Source organism: Microtus ochrogaster, unplaced genomic scaffold, assembly GCF_000317375.1.
Source record: "Microtus ochrogaster isolate Prairie Vole_2 unplaced genomic scaffold, MicOch1.0 UNK43, whole genome shotgun sequence".
Taxonomy (NCBI): domain Eukaryota; kingdom Metazoa; phylum Chordata; class Mammalia; order Rodentia; family Cricetidae; genus Microtus; species Microtus ochrogaster.
The window spans coordinates 1,349,350-1,372,518 of NW_004949141.1; the positions used below are offsets into that span (position 1 = coordinate 1,349,350).

Here is a 23,169-nt window from a genome sequence, read left to right on the forward strand (position 1 = left end):
TCCAGCCAGTCCACTCTGAGAAAGTGGTTGGGTTTGTGTAAGGATGCTATGAATAATACTTAAAGGTGCCTGAGAAAGAAAAGCAAGAGGAAGAACTGCAGAGACTCGGGAGAGCATGGGCGAAGACATCCCTGTCTGAGTAGTTTATACATGCATCAGACTCAAGATGAGGAGCTCTCTGCACATGTGACTGCTGAAATGATTCCCTCAAAGCTACCCAAACAGGAGGGTCCAAAAGGGTTAGCTTTCCTCCATACAACTTTAGAACAATAGAAATTGATTTATCTGTCACCAGGTTTTTGTTTTTAATGATAGGAAGAGGTACTACCCTTAAATAAAAGAGTTGAGGACTCAGCAGGCTTAATAGGACAGATGCAGTAAGGTGTAACCAGACGTCAGTGTCAAGATTTTTTTTGTTGGAATTCTCAAATTTAAGGGCTTATTGCTTCTATAACCCAGCAAAGTTATGTGATATTCCAGGAAGGAATAATAACTCCTGTCTTTCAAGACTAAATAAGAATTAGCAAGAGTGAGACCAGTAAACAGTATCTAATATGGATCTTGTTTGTGGCACGCATACACGCATATTGAGCGTAAGGGGCTGTAGCTTTGAGCATCTATTAAGCATGTCCAACCTTCAGCTCCCAACCAACTGTGCGCCCGGATAACTATGCGTGCAGCCTGCATCTGAACTTGTGAAGTTAATTAAATTAGCATGAGACTTTTTGCAAATTCTTCTTAACTTGATTTTGGGGCTGATGAACAGGAACATTGTAGACGATAACATTGAGTTAAAGCATCAGAAGAATGGACACGTCCATGTATTGCCAATAGTTGTGAATTGTTACCTTGATGAGAGCCATTCTGGCTAGGTTAAAATGTGATCTTATTTTTTTTCCTTACATATGGTCTCACTATGTACCCCAGACTAGCCTCAAACTTAAAGAGGTCTGCCTGCCTCTGCCTCCTGATTCCTGGAATTAAAGGTGTACACCACTACCCCTGGATGTTGATATCTCTCTCTCTCTCTCTCTCTCTCTTTCCCCCCCTTCTATCCCCCTCTCCCTCCCTCCCTATCTTTTGTTTTGTTTTGTTTTAAATGTGCATTAGTGTTTTTTATCTTTGTGTACCACATGTGAACCTAGTACCCATGGAGGCCAGAAGAGGGTGTCAGATCCTCTGGGTCTGGAGTTTCAGGTATTGTGAACTACCATGTAGGTGCCAAGAAGTGAGTATGGGTCCTCTGAAAGAACAGCTTGTGGTTTTTAACTGTAGAGCCATCCATCCAGCCCCAATTTTTTTATTAGCATATACTAAGTATACATAATGGGTTTGTTATATTTTCATGCATATATATTTGGTTATATTTACCTACTCATTCATTACCTTCCTCTTCTCACTCCTGATGATCCTGTGTGTGTATGTGTGTGATTCATTAAGCTTCATTAGTATTGTTTACAGGAGAACTTATTTTTATTAGGGTGACGTATTATCAACAGGAGAATGGGTACCTCACTAATGACTGTACCAAGAAAAAAGTCTTTTTCTCTTCCCCAGCAACCACCAACTGCCTATGGATCCTCAGGGACAAATAGGCCTTTATGCCCCAGTAAGACATTGAGGAGCCCAGTATCATGACTTCAAGAATATGATGTTTGTTGGATCCCCTAAAACTAGTATTACAGGCAGATATAGATACTAAGAACCCAACTTGGGACGTCTGCAAGAACAGTATGTGCTTTTTTTTTTTTTAATTTTTTATTCTTAATTAACTAGAGCCATCTGTCCAGTCCCTCTACCTTTTAAGTTTTCATTGTAGAGCTCTTTGGTTAAATTGATTTTTTTTTTAAGCTTTTGTGAACTAAGATTTCCACCATCCAATTTTTTTTGTTGTTGTTTTGTTTTGTTTTGTTCTTGTTTTTGTTAACAGGTTGGTTTGTTACTGGTATATAGAAAAGCTGCTAATTTGTATCCCACTGCTTAGCTTAGGGTATTTAACAGATCTGAGAGTTTTCTGGTGGCATTTTGAAGGTCTTTTTATGGTACTATGTTGTCTACAAATGGATGATTTGGCCTCTTCCTTTCCTATTTTTATCCCTTTTATTTTGTTCCCTTTGTCTAACTGCTTTATTTAACATTTCAATAAGGACCCTGAGTAAGAAACAAAAATCCAGTTGAAATCCAACCATTTATTCATAGATTGCTGCCTAGAGGCCAGTTAGGGCTAACCTTGCCTTCCCTAGCCACCCATTGAGCCCATCCTCCAAGTACCTGAGTTACATAACATCTCAGGCTGGTCAAGATCCATAGTAAGACTTGTCTGACAAAAAGGGCAGTGGGTATTGGCATTAAATCTTAAGACTCAAATAACAGTCTTGTATCCCCTTCTTCCGTTTTTTATGCGTTAAGAATTTTTTTTTCATAGAAGCTCTTTGATTGCCCCTCAGAGGTATGGAGAAGACATGATGGGAAGAAAGCATCATTCTCATGGGTTGCTCCTCTTACCTCCATACCTGTACATATAAAATAAAGTGTTTTTATTAAGACTTTGAGAATTTCATTTTCTGGTGTGTTCATTCTCCTTCTTCAGAAAGTTTTAAAGTTCTCATCTCAAAGTTCCTCATTGAAAATCTCTCATCATACTTGTTTGCTTAGAGTTATTCCAAGGTATTTTATGTTGTCTGTGAAGGGTATTGATTCTCTGATTTCTTTCTCAGTCCATTTATCATCTGTGTACAGGAGGGCTGCTGATTTTTTTTGAGTTAGTCTTATATCCTGCTACAATTATTGAAGGTGTTTATGAGTTGTAGAAGTTCCTTGGTAAAGTTTTTGGGGTCACTTATGTAAACTATCATGTCATCAGCAAATAGTGAGAGTTTGACTTCTTTTCCAATTTGTATCCTCTTGATCTCCTTTCTATTGTCTTACTGCTATAGCTGGAACCTCAAGAACTATATTGAATAGATATGGAGAGAGTGGACAACCTTGTCTTGTCCTGATTTCAGTGGAATCACTGGGAGTTTCTCTCCATTTAGTTTGATGTTAGCTGTTGGCTTGCTGTATATTGCCTTTATTATGTTTAGGTATGTTCCTTGTATCCCTGCTGTCTCCAAGACCTTTATCATGAAGGGGTGTTATATTTTGTTGAAGGCTTTTTCAGCATCTAATGAGATAATCATGTATGGGGTTTTTTTTTCCCTTTCAATTTGTTTATATGACAGATTACATTGACAGATTTTCATATGTTGAACCATCCCTGCATCTCAGGGATGAAACCTACTTGGTCGTGGTGGATGATTTTTCTGATACAATATATTCACATTTCCTTTGTTACCCATCTGTTTTAGTTATTTTTTTATTGCTATGATAAGATGATATGATCACCATGGTAGGGAGCATGGCAGTAGGCAAGCAGACTTGAGTATGAAGCAGTGGCTGAGAGCTTACATGTGATCATAAGCATAAGGCAGAGAATACTAACTAGGAATAGAGCTGGCTTTTGAAACCTCAAAGCCCACACCTCCTAATCCTTACCACTTTTACCAACTGAAAACCGTGTGGTCAAATATAGGAACCTGTGAATGCCGTTCTCGTGCTAACCACCATACCACCCAATTTGGAGTAGGGTGTCATCTCCCACCATTGAGTCCAGTTTGTGTTGTCCAGCTAGCTTTGGGAGTGAAGCCCCAAAGTTGCTCAACAACTCAAAAAGGTAATTCATTCCTGCTCCTGGGGTTTTTTATTAGCTAGTATAAGGTGTCTATTTGAGATTTTGTGCCCTATTGTAGGGTTGATAGGGAAGGCCTTTAATGTTAGCTATCCTTTCCCGTAGTTTCTTCTCTACCCCCACCCTCACATCCTCCATCCTAAATTAACCCTTCGTTCCATTATTCCCATTTAATCCTTTATAACACTGTGTTCTATCCTCCCCCCCTCCCCCGTTACTTTATTTTTTAAGTTTTTTTGTGACAGGGCTTTTTTGTGTATCCCTGGTTGTCCTGGACATCACTCTGTAGACCAGGCTGGGCTCGAACTCACAGAGATCCACCTGCCTCTGTCTCCCAAGTGCTAGGATTAAAGGAGTGTGCCACCCACCACCAGCAAACTGGCAATTTTTTATTTTTTGTTCCCTTGACACTTTAGTCTGGTGCTTTACACTGCTCAGCTATCTTGACACCCTGCTTACCACTCTTATTTTCTTAATTTTGTGTGTGTGTTTAGTTACATCCAAGTGAGTACAGGTGCTGTTGGAGGCCAGAGGCCTTGAATGCCCCTGGACCTGGTGTCACTGGCAGTTATGAGCTACCTGCATACGTGCAGTGAATTAAACTTGAGTCCTCTGAGTGAACAGTTCTTGTTCTTAGTCTCTGGGCTGTCTTCACAGCACCTCTGACTTTTTAATAATTCAAGTATTTCACTAAAATATTGAAAATAATTAATCACTATCCAACTCTTCATATATATATATATATATATATCACATAAAATAGTCAAATGCTTTCTCCTATATTAGCATATGCATATTTGCTTTAGTGTGGTCTTTTTCTCCTCCAGATGAAGTCTGTTCTTTCTAGAAATAATTCCATCCATACCTTTTTGAAAATCTTTATTTTGTTTTATTTTTTATTTTTTGGTTTTTCGAGACAGGGACAGGGTTTCTCTGTAGCTTTGGAGCCTGTCCTGGAACTCCCTTTGTAGACCATGCTGGCCTCGGCCTCGAACTCACAGAGATCCGCCTGCCTCTACCTCCCTAGTGCTGGGATTAAAGGCGTGCGCCACCACCACCCAGCATGTTTTATGTGTTTAGATGTTTTGTTGCCTGTGTGTCTGTGTAGCATATGCTTGCCTGTGCTTGGAGACTGTAATGGTCTGTCCTGTCCCTTTAAGAGACAAGCCCCACCCACTCCCCCCTCCACTGCTGAGGTGGGCGGATCTTTGCTTCCATTCTGAGCTCTTTTTCCTTTCTGTCTCTCTAGGAGGTAGCTGCTATTGTGGCTCCTCCCCTTCTCTGGTTCTCTCTTTTTCTCTCTCTCTGCCTCTCTCTTTGCTCTTCTCCCTTCTTCCCTTCCCCTCTTTCTCCTCCATAACCCACTAATAAATATCCAATATCACACTGCATGACATGCCTATTCGTCTCTGTCTTCACCTGCCGCACAGCTCTCTGCTTGGTACCCAGCTGCCTTTGTGGCCTACCGTGGTCTCATGCCCGCTGCCCACTGCCACCACTTGGGGACCTGCAGCATTTCTGCCACTGTGCCCCTCGGGGACCTGCAGCTCTTTTATTTCAAACCATAACAGAGACTAGAAGAAGGAGTCACATCTCCTGAAGCTAGAGTTACAAGGATGTGAGCTGCCCAATGTGGGTGCTGGAAACTGAACTCAGGGCCTCTGGCTGAGTAAATGCACGCTTAACAGGGGTCATCTGTCCGGCCATTGCTTTTGAAGACAGGGTCTCATGTAGCCCAGACTGACCTCCATCTCCTAATTTCTGTCTCCACCTCCCAAGTGCTGGAGGTGTAGATGAGCAGGAGCACACACAGCCTGTAGGCAGAGACTGTCAAGACCTGAGTAATCACACAGAAACTGTATTAATTACCCCACTGTTTGGCCAATAGTCCAGGCGTTTTCCTAGCTAGCTCTTATATCTAAAATTAACCCATTTCTTTTAATCTGTGTATCACCACTATGCTGTGATTTACCAGTCAAATTCCAGGTTTCTGTCTCCTTGTGCAGCTACAGGATGTTTTCTTGACTCTGCCTACTCTCTATCTCTGTTCTGATTTCTGACCTGGTTTTACTCTGCTAAGCCATTGGCTGAAACAGTTTCCTTATTAACCAATGGTAATAAAACATACTCATAGCATACAGAGGGGAATTCCACATCAAAAAAGTGCTGCCTACTTCTATTTTGCCTTAGAAAGTGGAGGGCATTGTGATACATAGGTAGAGATGTTAGACCCCGAGGCTGATAGAACCCGCATGTGGGAGCGCTAACCCCCACAGGAGTCTTCCAGCCTTCTGCCCTCCACATACAATAAGTTAAATAAGGGCAGGAGGCCTACATTTCTTGTGACTCAGTTAATATTGTTTCCTTCTTGAGTTGTTATTATTTGTGTTTATAGGCACGTATGTGGCAGGGCGTGCATGTGTATCCAGAGAGCAACTATGAAGTTGCCTCTCTGCTTCCAGCTGTATGGGCTCCCGGGGTCAAACTCAGGCTGTCAGGATTATGAATTAAGCCCTTTACCCACTGGATGGGCTCCCGGGGTCAGAGTGGGGATTATGAGTTAAGCCCTTTACCCACTGGATCCTCTCACTAGCCCTAATTATCTTTTCTAATTTAACATTTTCCTGCTTTATTCTCTTAGAACAAGCTGCTTAAATTTTTTTTTAATTAAAAAGAAATTACTTTTAGAAACAGTTACAATTTAATTTTTTGGGGTTCTGGATTTTTTTTTTAAAGTGGGACTGGAGATGTAACTCAAGTGGCAGCGTGCTCACCACCACTCACAAAACCCTGAGTTCAGTACCCAGAATCAGATACTTTGGACTTGGTGGCACCGCCCTGTAATTCCAGCACACAGGGTTTACAGAATTTCCGGCTCACCCTGAACTATATAGCAAGTTTGAGGCTGACCTGGAATACATGGAACCCAGAGTAAATTTTTTTCAATTCAGTATTTTTATTTAAAACGTTTCCTTTTTTCTTCTTTCTTTCTTTTTCTTTTTTTTTTTAACCGTGTTTGTCCTCGAGGAGGGAGAGATGAGGAGCGGTAAATAAAAAGGTTCTTTTCCCTAGTATCGGGTGGAAAGCTGTCTCATGGTGAGGAAAGACAGGGCCACTCAGATGGGCAGACTACAGAGTTTACAGAACAGTCTGGGTGGGGTGGGGTTTGCAGTTTTCATAATGTGACGTTTGAAGCCCCTTTCTTTGCAGCAGCACAGGATGCTATATGGATGTTTATGTATTCCTGTGCTATACCTGGTCAACTGAAGATGGTTTGAAATACAACACTAGAAAACGCTTCTGTTATTTATTAATGTTGTAAAACTATGTGTAGTGTGATCCCAGTTCTAATTACAGAGAACATTGAATGGTATTGGAAATAAAAACATTAGGATTTTTTTTCTTTTTGATTTTTCATGACAGTTTTTCTGTGTATCTCTGGCTGTCCTGGAACTCACTCTGTAGATTGGGCTGGCCTTGAACTCAGGGAGATATATCCCCCTGCCTCTGCCTCCCTGAGTACTGGGATTAAAGGTGTGTGCCATCACTGCCTGACTATATTAGGAATATTTTTGAGAATTGGGTTTTGTATTTATCTTTTCTAAGTTTGTGTATGTATAATGCTTTCCTATTATAGTGGAAATTTTGGGACTGTCACTAAACTTTTGTTTTATGGCAATACTTAAACCATACGAGATATTTTTCTTTTGTGTCCTGGCACCTTTGTTTCTATAGTTAGATTTTTGTGTGATATCACCCAACTTCAACCCCTGCTATTGGCTTTGTTTTTACTGGAGCAGAGTGCCTGCTTCAACCCCAGAGAACTCAACATAGCTATGCAAAATAATAATTGTCTTTTGTCTTGAGCAGGTTGTTGGCGTGCCTGTGGGCTCTACCTTACCTTCCACAGTGAAGCAGGCTGTGGCAATCAGTAGTGGCCAAATCCTTGTCGCCAAGGCCAGTTCTTCTGTCACCAAGACAGTTGGTCCAAAGCAAGTGGTCACCCAAGGAGTTGCCAAAGCAATCGTGAGTGGAGGTGGAGGGACCATTGTTGCTCAGCCAGTACAGACCTTAACCAAGACCCAGGTCACAGCTGCTGGCCCACCGAAGAGTGGCTCCCAGGGCTCAGGTAACTGATAGAAATTAATTGCCTCACTATATGGAATTAACTATGATTCGATTTGCTGCCAGGTTCTAACTAGAAAAGTGTATTGTTGGTTTCTTTTCATGGATTTCTTTTTTTTGGGGGGGGGGAGATGGGGTTGAGACAGGGTTTCTCTGGATAGGGTAGCCTTAACTGTCCTGGAACCCGCTCTGTAGATTATGCTGGCCTTGAACTCATAGAGATCTACTGTGTGGGTGAGGAAAATCGAATCCAGACCACAGACCATTAGGAAAGTGCTGGTTAGCCACTACACCTGCACTGTTTTATATAGAGATCTATAAGTAGTTTAAGTTTTATGTATGCACTGTAGATGTCTGTTCGAGTGAAATAAAAATCAGAGATTGTATGATGCAGGTCTCAAGTCTTTCAGCCATTCTTGGCCACTTTGAGGTGTGCTTCAGCTACATTTGAAATGTCTAACTAGTAAACACTCTACCAAGCTGAAGTTTGAACAGCATGAATAAGCTATCGCTCTCAATGTTTCTGAGAGCACGAACACAAAATGCCTAAGATCTTTTGTTTTTGAGGTTTATTTATTTTTATTTTATGTGTAAATCTGATGCCTGAAAGCTTTGTACAGTCAGTAAAGAAACTTTGTTTTCCTCATGTGGCCACAGTCCCTAGCAATTAGTTAGCTTCAGTATTTGTTGAATATTGTCTACAAATTCTTCTCTGACTGTGACATTTGGGTCTGTTCCTGCTGCAGTTGGTGGTGGCTGCTCTCTGCTGGTTCCTTTTGCTATTCCCATTGGAATCATGCAAAGTACCATAGTGACAGTAAAAGGGTGTCATCCACTCTCCCAAGTCTCTCCAGGAAAATCATTGTTCTCAGTTAAGGGGGGGGGGGGGAGAGGAGAGAGAGAAAAGAAACCGGGGAATTATTTTTATTTTATGTGTATGAATGTTTTGCCGACATAAATGTCTGTAAACTGTGTGTGTGAAGTGCCCTCAGGAGCCAGAAGAGGGAGACAAATCCTTAGGACCAGGAGCTAGAGATGATTGTGAGCCACTGTGTGGGTGCTGAGAACCAAACCTGGGAAGAGCAGTTGGTGCTCTTAACTTCCAGTGCACTTCTCCAGCCCCTATAGTGAATCTTCAAAAAAGAAAAAAAAAAAAAATTGGCAAGTGTGTGTGAGTCTGACTTGGTGGTTCATACTTAACAACCTTGGTGTGTGGGGAAAGCATGAGTTTGAGTCTAGCCTGATCTCTGTAGTGAGTCTCTTTACAAAGCAGGGGACGAGACAAAAGATAGAAGAAATCGTCAGGACTGGGGAGATAGGCTCATTGGCATGCAAAATTAAGATGTAGGCTCAGCCTGTTGATATACAGCATTAACTTGTGGAAGGCTTTTTTAGTATGTAAATTATTTTTAGTTTAAGACATTTAGAAAATGAACTGAATTTACTCTTCGTTAGTGTTTTTAAATATGTATGTTAATTGTTCCGTGTTTTAATTTTAGAATATTTTCCATAGTTGATCTTATCTTCTTGTCCTCCCCCTCCCCCTTGCTTCTTATCGTTTTAGTAATGGCAACATTGCAGCTACCAGCCACTAATTTGGCCAACTTGGCAAATTTGCCTCCAGGCACTAAACTGTACCTTACCACAAACAGCAAGAACCCCTCAGGAAAAGGGAAGCTGCTGCTAATTCCTCAAGGAGCCATCCTGCGAGCTACCAACAATGCCAGTTAGTCCATGTTTCCATCACTTGGTCCCTGGATCTCTGCATGGGTTCATCTCATCCAGCTGAGGGACAGTTGGGTTGTTGTCTTTGGAGATTGGATCAGATGGGTTGTGGAGAGGCCTGGCTACTCAGGCTGTATTAGCGAAGAACTGGGGAAGGGTTCATCTGCTTGTAGTGTCTGGGTTGTTTTCTAAAGCAGAGTGCAAGGGTAGGAGCCAGTTGTCTCTGTGGCTAGTTTTTAGTTGTATTGTTAGGTTTGAGAATTCTGGGTTCAAGCTAAGTGTGTGTCTAAAGCCCCAAGGAAACCAGGTAGTTTATTTAGTTACGTAAAACATTGCTTTGACAGTGGCAGTGTGGGTGGTGTTGAAAAAGTACATATTTTCTTCTGAGTTGAAGTGTAATGTTACAGTAGCCAGGCTCCCTGGTCTGTTGACAAATTATCTCAAATGTGCACCATCTTGTCAGGCCTGGTAAATGCTTAGATGGGAGAAAAGAATGACTCAGTGCACTGTGTAAGCCACTGCCATTTCTTTTTTGTTTGTTTGTTTTTTGTTTTTTTTCTCGAGACAGGGTTTCTCTTTGGCTTTGGAGCCTGTCCTGGAACTAGCTCTGTAGACCAGGCTGGTCTTGAACTCACAGAGATCCGCCTGCCTCTGCCTCCCAAGTGCTGGGATTAAAGGCGTGCGCCACCATCGCCCGGCTCTTTTCCTTTTTTTTTTTTTTCTTGGTTTTTCGAGACAGGGTTTCTCTGTGGCTTTGGAGCCTGTCCTGGAACTAGCTCTGTAGACCAGGCTGGTCTTGAACTCACAGAGATCCGCCTGCCTCTGCCTCCCAAGTGCTGGGATTAAAGGCGTGCGCCACCATTGCCAGGCGAGCCACTGCCATTTCTGTAGCGGGCCTTTACTGCTTAGTCTGGTCCGGTCTCCTCGCCCCCAAGTAGTGCAGTGTCTGCGTAAGGAAAGGCCAGCCTCAGTACTCCACTGCTGAAGCGGGGGAACCTCTGGTTTACAGTGTCCTTGGGGTCACAGACTATTGAGAAGGGTTGTGCTCGCTGTAATCAAGCTGAGGAAGATTGAACATATGCTTACAGTCCAGGGAGATCTTACCTGTTACTCACCAACATGGAAGGAAGAGAAAAGTCCATCAGCTTTGGAGTGAGATCTGAAAAAGACTTGGGAACTTAGAGCCAAAGACAGATAATTTGATTTAAAACCACTTATCTCTTAAACGCTCATCTTACAGCATTAAGTCAAAATGCTGTCCAGGACGTTTGTCATTGTAGTCAGAGTTAAGATACAGTTGGCTGTGATCCTTTTGGAAGTACAAGTTAAATGTCCTCTGTCTAGAATGCTTGGGACCAGAGTTTGCAGTTTTTGGAATATTTATATAGATTTATTGAGTAATCATCTGTAATCCAGAAAAATCTGAACTCTAATGTGCTCCATAATCCAGAACTTTGAGTATTACTTTCGTGTCCAGAAGTTTTTGAATTTAAGATTTCCAGACTACAAGTGTTCAAGGTGTAAGTAGATTCAGTCTCGTCTTTAAACCTTGGGGGAAGTTTTCCTCGCTCATCATAGGATAAGCAGATCATAGAGGAATGGTAGCGTGGACAAAGCATCTCCTCAACTGTTTCTTCTGTCGAGCTACTTTCTGTGATGTTCCTGTCACTCATTGTGCTTGCAGACCTCCAGTCTGGCTCGACTGCTGCTGCCGGTGGCAGCGGCAGCAGCAGTGGTGGTGCAGGAGGGGGAGGCAGTGGAGGTGGCGGCGGTGGCAGCGGAGCAGGAGGAACCCCAAGCACCACTGGCCCAGGAGGGGTATCCCAGCACCTGACTTACACATCCTACATCCTCAAGCAAACTCCCCAGGTCTGGGAAGTTTACCTGATCTTGTAAATTATTTAATTACCTGATAAATGCCTTTAATTACTGTTGATTTGCCTTTACCATTCTAGGATCAGGGGTCAATATTAACATTTTAGCCATGTTATAAATCTGTATTTTGAGCTTGTTTTGTTTTGAGAGGTGAAAAGATATATTCAGAAATATTTAAATAATTGATGTAAGACCTTCCTGGAGGCTGGAGAGATGGCTCAGAGGTTAAGAGCACTGACTGCCTTTCCAGAGGTCCTGAGTTTAATTCCCAGCAACCACATGGTGGCTCATAGCCATTTATAATGAGATCTGGTGCCCTCTTTTGGCATGCAAGCATACATGGAAGGAATGTTGTATATATAATAAATAAATAAATCTTTTTTTAAAAAAAAACTTCCTGCTAAGCGAATGGTAGAGTTTGCATTTGAATCCACATCTTTCTTCTCCAGAGAAAGCTTATGCTATGCTAATTGCCCTCATTCATCCATGAATTAATAAATAGTATTAATGTACAATTGAAATCCGGCTCTTAGGAAAACCAGAGGCAGCATCAGACTGTGGTGTTTGGGTTGGATTTAATAAGGAAAAGCTCTGTTCCTTCTTTTTCCTTGTCGCTGAAGTGTTTATCCTCCAAAGGTGTAGTCAGATTTGGTCCAGACATTCTCCTTGAGAAGGCTGGGAATGAATTCAGTTGCATTTTTAAACCTATTCTGCAACTGCAGTGCATAGGATAGGCTTCCTGGTGACTCTCAATTGGCTTTCACTTCAGGTACTTGTAGCAGGCAGCTGAGTCATTACAGACTGTAGTTGAAAGTGATCAGATTCATTGTATTTCCATGAATTCTTTCCCCCAACTTAGGGTACATTCTTAGTTGGACAACCATCACCCCAGACACCTGGAAAACAGTTGACTACTGCATCAGTTGTTCAAGGAACACTGGGAGTGAGCTCATCCTCTGCACAGGGACAACAGACATTGAAAGTCATCTCTGGACAGAAAACCACTTTGTTTACACAGGTAAGTGCGTATACACTTAACACACCTAATGCATGGCAATTATGCTGTTAATCTGCTTTTCTTTATACAAACTGGAGGAAATCCTAATGAAGCTAAGGTTATGTAAGAAACTGAACGAAACAGTTGAGGGAAATGAGTATAAACCTCAGGTTTAGGAACATATTATTCGAACGAGGAGAAAGGCCAAGGGTTGTTGAGATATGGGAGTGGAACAACCTGGTGCACCTGATAGAGAGGATGGCCATCTGCTTCCATAGGAGACACAGATTCCTCGACACTTAACTTTAAAGTTTCTGTGGAAGCGATTTCATGTGAGAGACCCCAGTTCGTAAACTATATGACTTCAGCCGTCACACCACATAGTAAATGCTGTGGCAGATTAGGATTAGGGACACATTTTCCACAGCATTCTGTAAACCAAAGAAACAGTCACAGGATTTTGACTGAGTCGGGACATTGTGATCTTCCATGAGAAGATGTAAATCACAGGAGCAGAGACGTGTAGAGCAGCCTGGAGGCTCCTGTCTCAGAACTTGGGTACTGGGTCCTTGGTTCTGTTTTTGTTTTGACAGATAGACACATTTTTTTGTCCTTTATGCCAATAATAAGATTTTCAGCTTTTTAAGTTTGTCACATTGCTTTTTGCTGTTCCACCGTGTATATAATTCTGGAGCAAGCCACACTTCGTTTTCATGTTTTATCTGTTATCAGTATATTTGCAGGGCTCAATTTAACAGACTTTGTTTAGCATTTTTCAAGAGATATTGATCGGTAGTAGTTATCTGTCTGATTTGCTCAACTATTTTTCTAACTTATTTAATAGCTCGGCAGTTTAGGTTGTTTCTTCTTGAAGTTTTAGGGTTGTTTTTGTTTGGTTGTCATACATAATCACTTGTTCACTGAGGAGCTTTTGAACACAGTTGACGGTGTTTATTTTTATTTTATGTCTTTTTTTGGTGGGGGGTATTGAGACAGGGTTTCTCTGTGTAGCTTTCTTTGGAGCCTGTCCTGGAACTCACTCTGTAGATCAGGTGGGCCTCAAACTCATCTACCTACCTTTGCCTCCTGAGTGCTGGGATTAAAAGTGTACACCACCACTGCCCAACTTTTTTCTATCATTGTTATAATTTTGGTACTGGGAAGAATGGAAAACTATGGTGGGATGTGTTTAGTTCACAATTCTTAATTTTTGTACTTTCATTTCTGTGACAAACTGGCTGACAGACACAACCTCAGAGAGGGAAAGAGGGAGAAAGGGTTTATTATAGTTCACAGTTCTAGATTACAGTTCACCTTGGTAGGAAGTCATGGCAGCCAGAAAGGAGGCAGGTGGGCATGTTGCCTCCCCAGTCAGGAAGCAGCCTGGGACTCTAGATGAAGGGATGGTATCAACCACATTTAGAGTAGGTTATCTCACCTCAGTTACCATCACTTAAATCCGTCATAAACCTCCTCAGAGGATTGTTTCCATGGTAACTCTAAACATTTCAACATTATGAAACATAAACTTTGGGGGGGCGGGATCAAAGCAAAGATCTGCAATGAAGATTGAATAGCATAAATAGTTATTCATCAAACTATGTAATGGCAAAAATGTGTAAGGCACAAAGACCAATAGCAATATAAAGGACACTTAAAGGAGCTGCAGAGATGAGTTAAGAGCTTGGGCTGTTCTTCCAGAGGACCTGGGTTTTGTTTCCAGCATGCACAGGACAGGTTACAATTGTCTCTAATCCCAGTTCAGGGATCCAGTGTCCTCTTCTGGCTTCTGTGGGCACCACGTGCACATGGTACACATCTGCATATGACAGGAGGAACATTCAGATACATAAAAATAATAAAATAAAGGGAACTTAGAATTATAGAAGAGGAAACTTTGTTTTTTGAGACAGGTTCTCTCTATGTATACTAGGCTAACCTTGAACTCACAGAAGCAGGAGTCCTGCCTCCCAATTGCTGGGATTAAAGGCCTAGTTTGAGGGGGAACTTGTTAAAGATGTCTCAGAATTTAGGTGATCATTTTGATAAATCTCACTATAGAGAGTTTGAGATTATGTGTGGCTCAATGGTAGAATCTTCCTAGCAGTCCTGAGAACCTGGGTTTGATCCTCAGCACCAAACCTAAAGTTAACAGTACTAGTACTTACTTAGGAGGTGAGTGAGCTAGGTGAGCTGTTGCATTCCTGTAGTGCTGACACATGGGAGATTAAGGCACGAGGAGAGTGAGCTCAAAACTGACTAAAAAAAAGAAAAACTGGTTTGAATGGCATATAGTAGTGTTTTTATTGCACCTTTTCAATAAGAAGTTAAGGTACCGGATGTTTAGTCACACAAAACATGATTGAGTCAGCGGCCTTCATAGTCTTGTTTTAAGGAATTCAAAGAGTGAAATTTGTAGACACAGAGGTATTGTTGGACTGGATATGTTGACATGTTTAATCGCAGCACTTGGAAAGGAAAGGCAGGCAGATCTTCATGAGTTTGAAGCCAGCCAGTGCTACATAGAGAGACCCTGCCCCCCCCCAGTGGATGGATGGGTGGGTGTGCGGACAGACAGACAGACAATCAAATAAATAAATGGGTGGGTGGTGGATGGATGGGTGGGTGGGCGGACATCAAATAAATAAATGGATGGGTGGGTGGATGGATAGATGAATAGTTGGACAGGCAGCCAAATAAACAAACAGATAAATGTTGGCCCTGTATCTGTCATGGAGCATCATTAACCTTCCTGAAATGATAAATAAGATAAATAATAAATGCTGACTCTGTATCTGTCCCAGAGTACCACCAGAGTGAATCTTGCCCTACCCAGGTTTAATTTTTCCTGTTTGAAGCCTCCGTGTGGGGCTGGAAAGGCGGGTAAGAGCACTCAAGGAGGAAGACCCGAGTTCAGATTCCCAGGTATCCATGTAAAAAGAGGTAGAGGCACTTAGTGTAGCAACCTGTTCAGTCCTCATAGCCCATGGAAAGATGGAAAGAAAGAACCAACTGGCGTGTGCACAACTGCCCCCACCCAAGATAATAGTAATTAAAATTTTTGCACATGCTCACATGCTCACAGATATGCACACACACAGAAACCACAGAAATACTCCATGACATTTAAGAAAACTTTGACTCAGTTATTTTGAAAGCAGGGCCTGATAGCTTTGAAGATACAGATTACAAATGGTGATTTGCAAATGCATTTGTTTATTTCTTCCACTTTAGTGTAAGGGAACCTCGGTGGTTGTAGAATTCAGCTTGTTGGAAAGATTCCTGCATCCCACAGTCCTGATTGGCACGACTTGCTTAAATATGTTTCAAATGTGGATGAGGAACAAGTTGTGCAGCTTTGTCACTTGGCCTTTTGATTGCTGCAGGCAGCTACGGCTGGGCAGGCCTCACTGGTGAAGTTACCTGACAACACCCTGAAGTCTGTGCCAGCAGCTTCACAACTTGCCAAGCCTGGGACCACGATGCTGCGTGTGTCGGGAGGGGTGATCACGGCTGCTCCCTCCCCTGCTGTGACCTTCTCAGCCAATGGAGCTGCACATCAGGTGTGAAAATGAGGATGGGCAAACAGGACATCCCCAGGCACAGCAGTGGGGCTTGCTGGTCCTTTTTAAAATTGAAGTATAGAATTCACAGAGCATGAAACGTACCATTCCAGAACGTAGTTCGGTGGTTTGTATCCTATTTACGGGGCTGCCCAACTTCTCTCATCAGCTCTTTCCACGTTGTCATTGTCATAGCAACCCCGTTTCCCTCCAGCCCTGTGCAAAACACCAAGCTTCCTTTTCTGTGTTTTTGTTTTTACTTTAGTATGTGTTTGTGGGTAAGGGTTGGGGGGTAGGGAGGACGTTAGGGATCAGAAGCAACTTGGAGGAGTCTGTTCTCTCCCTTCACTGTGGGATCTTGACATTAAACTCCAACTGTTACTCATGAGCCATCTTGACTGCTCAAATCTTTCTAAATGGATTTTCCTGTTTGGAGAATTTTATAATTTTATAAATGCAGCTATACATATGGCCTTTTATGTCTTCCTAGTTATAGTTAGTGTTTTTTGTCTTGTTTTGACAGTCTTTCTATGTAGCCCAGGCTGGCCCTTGCCTCTGCCTCATGGAGTTACAGGCATTCACATAACATTTTCAAGGTTTATCTACATTCTAACGTTTATCAATCTTCTATTTTTTCTGTATATGAATAATACTTAGATTTATGGATATCTAGTTGGTTTTTTTGTTGTTGTTTTTGTCTACCACTTAATGGAACATCTGTGTTTCCAATTTTTTTACTGTTAGGAATGCTTCTAGAAACATGTATGTACACATTTCATTTTTTTTATTTACAGAGGTAGGAGTAGAATAGCTGGCTCTTATAGTACCTCCTAATATTTTAGGAACTGACAAAGTAGATGTGTTCCACTTTCTAAATCCTTTATGTGTAATGTGTGGATGAGTGCATTCTGCTGTATACGGATTGATTCTCTGCTTCCACTTCGGGTTCTTGGAATTGAACTCAAGTCAGCAGACTCGTGTGGCAAGCACCTTTACCTGCCCAGCCATCTCAGCAGCCCACCTTCTCTTGGTAGCATCCTCTGAACCACAGACAGCACTCATTTGGATGAAGTTCTGTTTACTAGGTTTGCTTTCATTGCTTATTTGATGCCATGTCTGCGAAGCTGTGGCTAATCCGTGGTCCATCTCTTTTAATTTGGTCCATCTTGAGTTGGCTCTAGTTTGTGGTGTCAGATTTTAGAACCAAGCTTCGTTCCTTCTGTATAAATACCTAGCTGACCTAACATCATTTGTTGGAGAAATTTGTTTTCCTTTTAAACTATCTATTTCTCAAGCCTGTGACCGCCTCTTGTGCCTGATCACGGTTGTGCTGCTGTGCCTTGCAGCCCTTGTATGGCATATTCGCCCATGCTGCTTTCTTTCTACATGCTCTCTGATCCAAGTATTTTGTCTGCTGTGACTCTTGAGGGTCCTGCAGTGTACAGTTGTTCTGGTCGAAGCTTTCTGCAGTGATGTCCCTTTCAAGTCTTCATGGTACTGTTACTTTTCCTCTCAGTTGTTTTAATAAAAGTCATTTTATTCCATTTATACATTCTGAAAATACATCCTCTCTTTTGGTATTGAATGGCTTTTCATAAAGTTACATAAGGCTGGCTATATGGCTCAGCAGGTAAAGCGTGTGGGTTAGCAAGGCTGGAAGCCTGAGTTGGATCCCGAGGTAATGTTCTCCACATGTTCAGACTCTCTCTCTCACACAGACACACACTAATAATAATTTTTTAATTTAAAAAAGTATATCTTATCTAGTGGACCTTTTTTTCTTTAATAACTGAAAAAATAACTTTGCTGGTCTGTGAAATGTAAAAATAGAGGAACTACTAAATTAGAGAAACCATCCTTTTTACCTGTGAGTGAGATTACAGGTATGTGCCACGCCCAATTTATGCCATGGGAGCATCAAAACCAGGATTTTATGCACAATAGGTAAAAGTGTTCTACCTAGTGACCTACATCCCCAGCCCCGAGAAATCATCATTTTATGGCTTGAAGAGATGGCTCAGCAGTTGAGAACAGCTTGAAGAGATGGCTCAGCAGTTGAGAACACTTGCTGCTCTTCCAGGTGACCTGAGTTCAGTTTCCATCACCCATGTAAGGTGGCTCACAGCCTCCTGTAACTCTAGCTCTAGGGGATCTGATGCCCTCTCTTGGATTCTGCAGGCAGGCACCTGAAAAAAACATAACACACACGTGCACACAAGCAAATAAATAAAAGTAAATCTTAAAAAAAAAATTTAAAGGAACTATTTTTAAAAAAACAAACAAAAAAAAAACATGGGGTAGGAGGTGGTTTAATTTATAAAGGTGTGTGCTGGCAACCTGAATTTAATTCTCAGGACCCATGTGGTGGGAGGAGAGAACTGACCCTACAAGTCGCCCTCGCGTACCTTCACATGAGTGCGGCGGTACACGTGCCTGCATATGTAAGCAGGCGTTTTTAAAATAATGATAACTGAGAGTTGCTGTTTGTTAGGGTGCCGTGTGTGAGCCACTGCGCTGTGTACGTTACACTGCTCATTCCTCTTTTGTCTCCGTGACTGAACAGCCTGAAGCATCAGCCACTGTGTCATCCTCTGTTGGTTCTATAATCAAAACTCCTGGGCAGCCACAAGTGTGTGTGAGCCAGGCCACCATGGGCACTTGCAAGGGTACAGCTCCCTCTGTCAGTGCAGCATCCCTGGTGTCCACACCAAGCTCCATCCCTGGGAAAGCCACAGTGTCAGGTAAGTACCATGATGTTCCTTCTCTTTCTTTCACTAGGCCTCAATGTGTATGGGAAGTATTCATGTTTTCAATTAAATATTATTATATAATCCAGAAATATTTTCCAAATAGCTACACTTAGTGTGAGGGGGTGTGTTTTCAATTAAATATTACTATATAATCCAGAAATATTTTCCAAATAGCTACACTTAGTGTGAGGGGGTGAGAGAGGAGTTGCTTCTCAGGTCATCAGGTGCCCTTACTGTGTAGCCCTGGCTGTCTTGGAACTTGTTATATAGACCAGGTTGGTCCAAACTCAAAGAAATCCTCTTGCCTCTGTTTCCTGATAGGTGGGATTAAAGGTTTGTGCCACCATTCCCATTACTGAGATAAGCCTTTTGAGGCACTTCCTTTTCTTTTTTCATACACTCCGAGTCCTGGCTCAAGAACAGACTTTTCTCTCTAGCTTTGGCCCAAGAAGGTTAAGGAAGCCACGCCTGCAATGCACACATTCTCTCTATTTATATAAACGCTGAAATAATGAAAAACAAATTGTTGAGGTAATTAATCAAAGAGGATTGCAAGCAGTGACAGCGGGCACTGGATGAGGACAGCGTTGGAATGTTTGGTCAGAAACTTTGTACTCTTTCTGCTTTTCAACTGCTTATTGGACAGTATTTGGATGAAAATAGGAATTTGAAAACTACAAAGCGACCAGGTCATTGTTGTCTCCAAAGGACCTGTCTCAGCAGTGGTTGCTGTTTGCAGAGTGGCTCTTTGCCTCGCTCTGCACCTTTCTGTTAGATTTGCAGAATTTCCTCTGTTCTATTTTATGTGTTTGCAGAATTTTCTGTCCTATTTTTCTTTCTTTTTTTTTTAATTTATTTTAGGGCAAGGATACTTGAAAAATTATATCATATCAGAGTTTATTGTAAAATCTCCATTATCCATTGCCTCCTGTACTCAACTTTTGTTTTGTTTTGTTTTGTTTTTAAAGATCGATTGATCTGTCTGTCTGTCTGTCTGTCTGTCTGTCTGTCTGTCTGTCTATCTATTTTGCAGTATTCTGGCATGGAGGGTACCAGACCTCATTACAGATGGTTGTGAGCCACCCTGTGGTTGCTGGGAATTGAACTCAGGACCTTTGGAAGAACAGCCTGTGCTCTTAACCTCTGAGCCATCTCTCCAGCCCCCCAACTTTTTTTTTTTTTAAGGGTGATTGTCCTAGGAACTTCCTTGTGGGAGAAAGTAAGAGTGGCAGAAAGGGCAGGAGCTTGAAGGAAGTGTCTGACTTTACTCGGCCTTGTCTTCCCAACTACTGTAGGATTGTTGAAGATTCATTCTGGTCAGTCCAATCCCCAGCAGGCTGTCCTGACAATTCCCAGTCAACTCAAGCCACTAAGCATCAACACCTCCGGTGGCGTGCAGACTGTCCTGATGCCTGTGAATAAAGGTGCGTCCCACCCTTGTCCTCACACAGCTCCAGCTCGGGAGACTCTTTCTGCCAGGTGCTGATGCCTCTTAGCTTTTAATTTATAGTGTGTGTGGGGGGAGGGGGACTGTGCATGCGCACCCAGGTTATTATGATGCCTGGTGGCAACCATCTATGCCCCCTGAGTGTAGACAGAGATTGAGCCTTTGTTTCCCACCCACCCAGACCCAAATAATCACACAGAAGCTATATTAATTACAAAACTGCTTGCCCAATGGCTTAGGCATATTCCTCCCTAGCTCTTACAACTTATATTAACCCGTTTCTATTAATCTGTACATTGTCACGAAGGTGTGACTTACCTGTAAGTCACCTCCATGACTCCACCTTCTTTCCTCCTCTATCTCTGCTTGGATTTCCCACCTTGCTATATTCTGCCCTGCTGTAGGCCAAAGCAGATTCTTTATTAACCAATGATAATAAAACATATTCACAGTATACAGAAGGGCATCCCACATCACTTGAGCCATCTTGCTGGCCCTAGCTACCAATTTCCAAAGATAAGTAAAAAAGGAACACTTTGAGCATGTGTGAGAGTTGCGTTTATTTGGCTTTTATTTTCTTAGTTTCCTGACATACCCCCATGACCACACTGGAGAATGTAGCTCAGTTACCCTGCTACTAGCAATTAAAATGAATTGTCTCTCAAGGAAGATGGTATAGAAAGAATGTAAGAGCCCCAGGTTGGGGAGTAGGGCCATGACACTCTGTCTTCTGACACACCATGGCCATTGCACTCAGGAACTTGTAGTCACTGTGGTTGCCTAGACAGGACTGGGTCTGTCGATGCTCAGTCGTGGATGGGAGAGAGTCTCACAAGCCCAGCCCCTGCACTGGGGGCACCTATTGGCAGATGATGGCTACTGAGAGAGGAGGAGTTGTGTCTTCAGTGGTTCAACCACTGGCAAGTTACCGGTGCTCCCGTAGATAGCGCCGTACCAATGTCTGTGTGCAGTGCTTCCTGGTTAAACTAAGTCTCAAAACAAAAAGACCATAGTGGGAGGGGCTTGCTGGAAGAAAGAGGAGCTGGTAAAGGGATAAGAGAAGGTGGAATGAGTGTGGCTGGAATAATTAATTATGCATGTGTAAAATTGTTGAAGAATAAGTACTAACTTCTGTCACTATTCTGTCTCCTTTCTTTCTGCCTTAGTGGTTCAGTCATTTTCCACCAGCAAATTGCCTACCGTCCTGCCCATTGGTGTCCCAAATCCAGCTGCCCCTAACTCTGCTCCAGTAGCTATTGCAAAAGGTATGTAGTACTGCACAGAGTCTTTGTCCCAACGTTTCATGCACGACTTCCTACTGTAGTCTTAATGTTTTAAATTCAGGCATCTGTCAGCTAGCCACTTGACAGTTATATGACAAATAACTAAATAATGTCATAGACATTGAGGGGCATCAGGCATCATTTTGCCCTCCAGTTTTAACTGGGTTGAGACAAGTTGCACAAATAGCAAACTGCTTGGTAAGTGCAGGACAAGTGATCTGGACAGCGATTACTAACGTACTACAGTTCAGAATGTCTGGTCAGGGCTCCTGGGGTCAGGACTTTTTGGGGCTTTTGTTGTTTTGTTTGTTTGGTCAGTTGGGTTTTCGAGACAGGTTTCTCTGTATCACCCAGACTCTTATGGAACTCACTCTGTAGGCCAGGCTGTCCTCAAACTCACAGAGTTAGGCCTGCTTCTGTCTCTCGAGTGCTGGGACTAAAGGCGTGTACCACTACCACCACCACCACCCTATTGGGGACAGACTTTTCATGGGCCTTTATAAACCAGACTTTTTTAAAGAATAGAGAGCCCTTCATCTGTATAGCGGTCAAGGGCTGTGGATTAAGGGAACAGCAGAGACAAGACTTGAAGGGCTTATTTATGGAAATTGACCAGTTTGGGGCAACATAGTTGTGAGGAAGGAGCGTTAGTGGGGAGCAGACTGCACCAGCAGAACATTCCAGGCAGTAAGAATAGATGACTAGAAGGTGGAGTACAGTGTATCAGAGCAAACCTTTATCTATAGCAACTCTAGCAGTGACAGACTCCATATGCTCAGGTCCCGGTACCTCCTGCTATGTGTGTGTAATTCTGACACTATTCTTATGTCAGTCCTTCAGCATAGCTGTCACATCCTAGAGACGGGGTTTGGAGATGTAGACACTTCCCAAATACAGGAAACAGTGAAGCTGAAATTTGTGCTAGACTGCCTTTCAGGCGTTCTGGTTCCCATTGTTTTGGGAGGTGAATTTGTAATTTGCTAAATGCTCCTTTAAAGAAGAGTATAATTGACAGGGACCTAGTTATGGTTTTATTGGTCTGGGTTTGGTTCCTGTAGAGACCATATAAAGCCTCCATCCAGTGTTTATGGATTATCCTGCGTAGGGAAGCATTTGTCTGCCCTTGAGCAAAATATAGCTGTGAAAGCATTGATACCACTCTGCACCAGACTGATTCATTTAATCTCTGACTAGGGCAGAGCATCTTTTGGTTTTGTTTTTTATTACATTAATTGTATGATTGTATGTGTGCATGCTGGCATACACACACTAAAGGACAGCTTGTAGGGGTCATTTCTATGCTTCCACAGTGTGAATTCCAGGGGCTGAACTTGGCAGCAAGCGTCTTTGCCCACTGAGCCACTTCACCAGCCCTCTATTTTGATTTTAAGGAAAGTAAAACATGCAGTGAGGTATAGAGATAATAAACATACCATTTGATGCACCATCCAAGATAAGAAAATTTCTGTGGTTTTTTGTTTTTTTTTTTTTTTGAGACAGGGTTTCTCTGTATCTTTGGAGCCTGTCCTGGAACTAACTCTTATAGACCAGGCAGGCCTCGAACTCACAAAGATCCGCCTGTCTCTGCCTCCCAAGTGCTGGGATTAAAAGCACACACCACCGTTCGGCCCCCTTTTTTTTTTTAAACCCTTATCCAGTTTCCAGCCTCTGTAGCCA

General features: G+C 42.4%; 1 protein-coding gene across 3 annotated transcripts in view; it reads left to right on the forward strand.

The window, feature by feature from the left end:
- Yeats2 (YEATS domain containing 2) overlaps positions 1-23,169 on the forward strand; it is a 94,471-nt gene that overhangs the window by 57,074 nt on the left and 14,228 nt on the right. For all 3 annotated transcript variants that reach the window (XM_005368933.2, XM_026790158.1, XM_026790157.1), the window contains 8 exons: positions 7,598-7,856; positions 9,417-9,578; positions 11,262-11,446; positions 12,312-12,470; positions 15,836-16,012; positions 18,576-18,753; positions 20,058-20,186; positions 21,376-21,474. In XM_005368933.2, the coding sequence (XP_005368990.1) occupies positions 7,598-7,856; positions 9,417-9,578; positions 11,262-11,446; positions 12,312-12,470; positions 15,836-16,012; positions 18,576-18,753; positions 20,058-20,186; positions 21,376-21,474 (1,348 nt within the window). The remainder of the gene's footprint in view (positions 1-7,597; positions 7,857-9,416; positions 9,579-11,261; positions 11,447-12,311; positions 12,471-15,835; positions 16,013-18,575; positions 18,754-20,057; positions 20,187-21,375; positions 21,475-23,169) is intronic.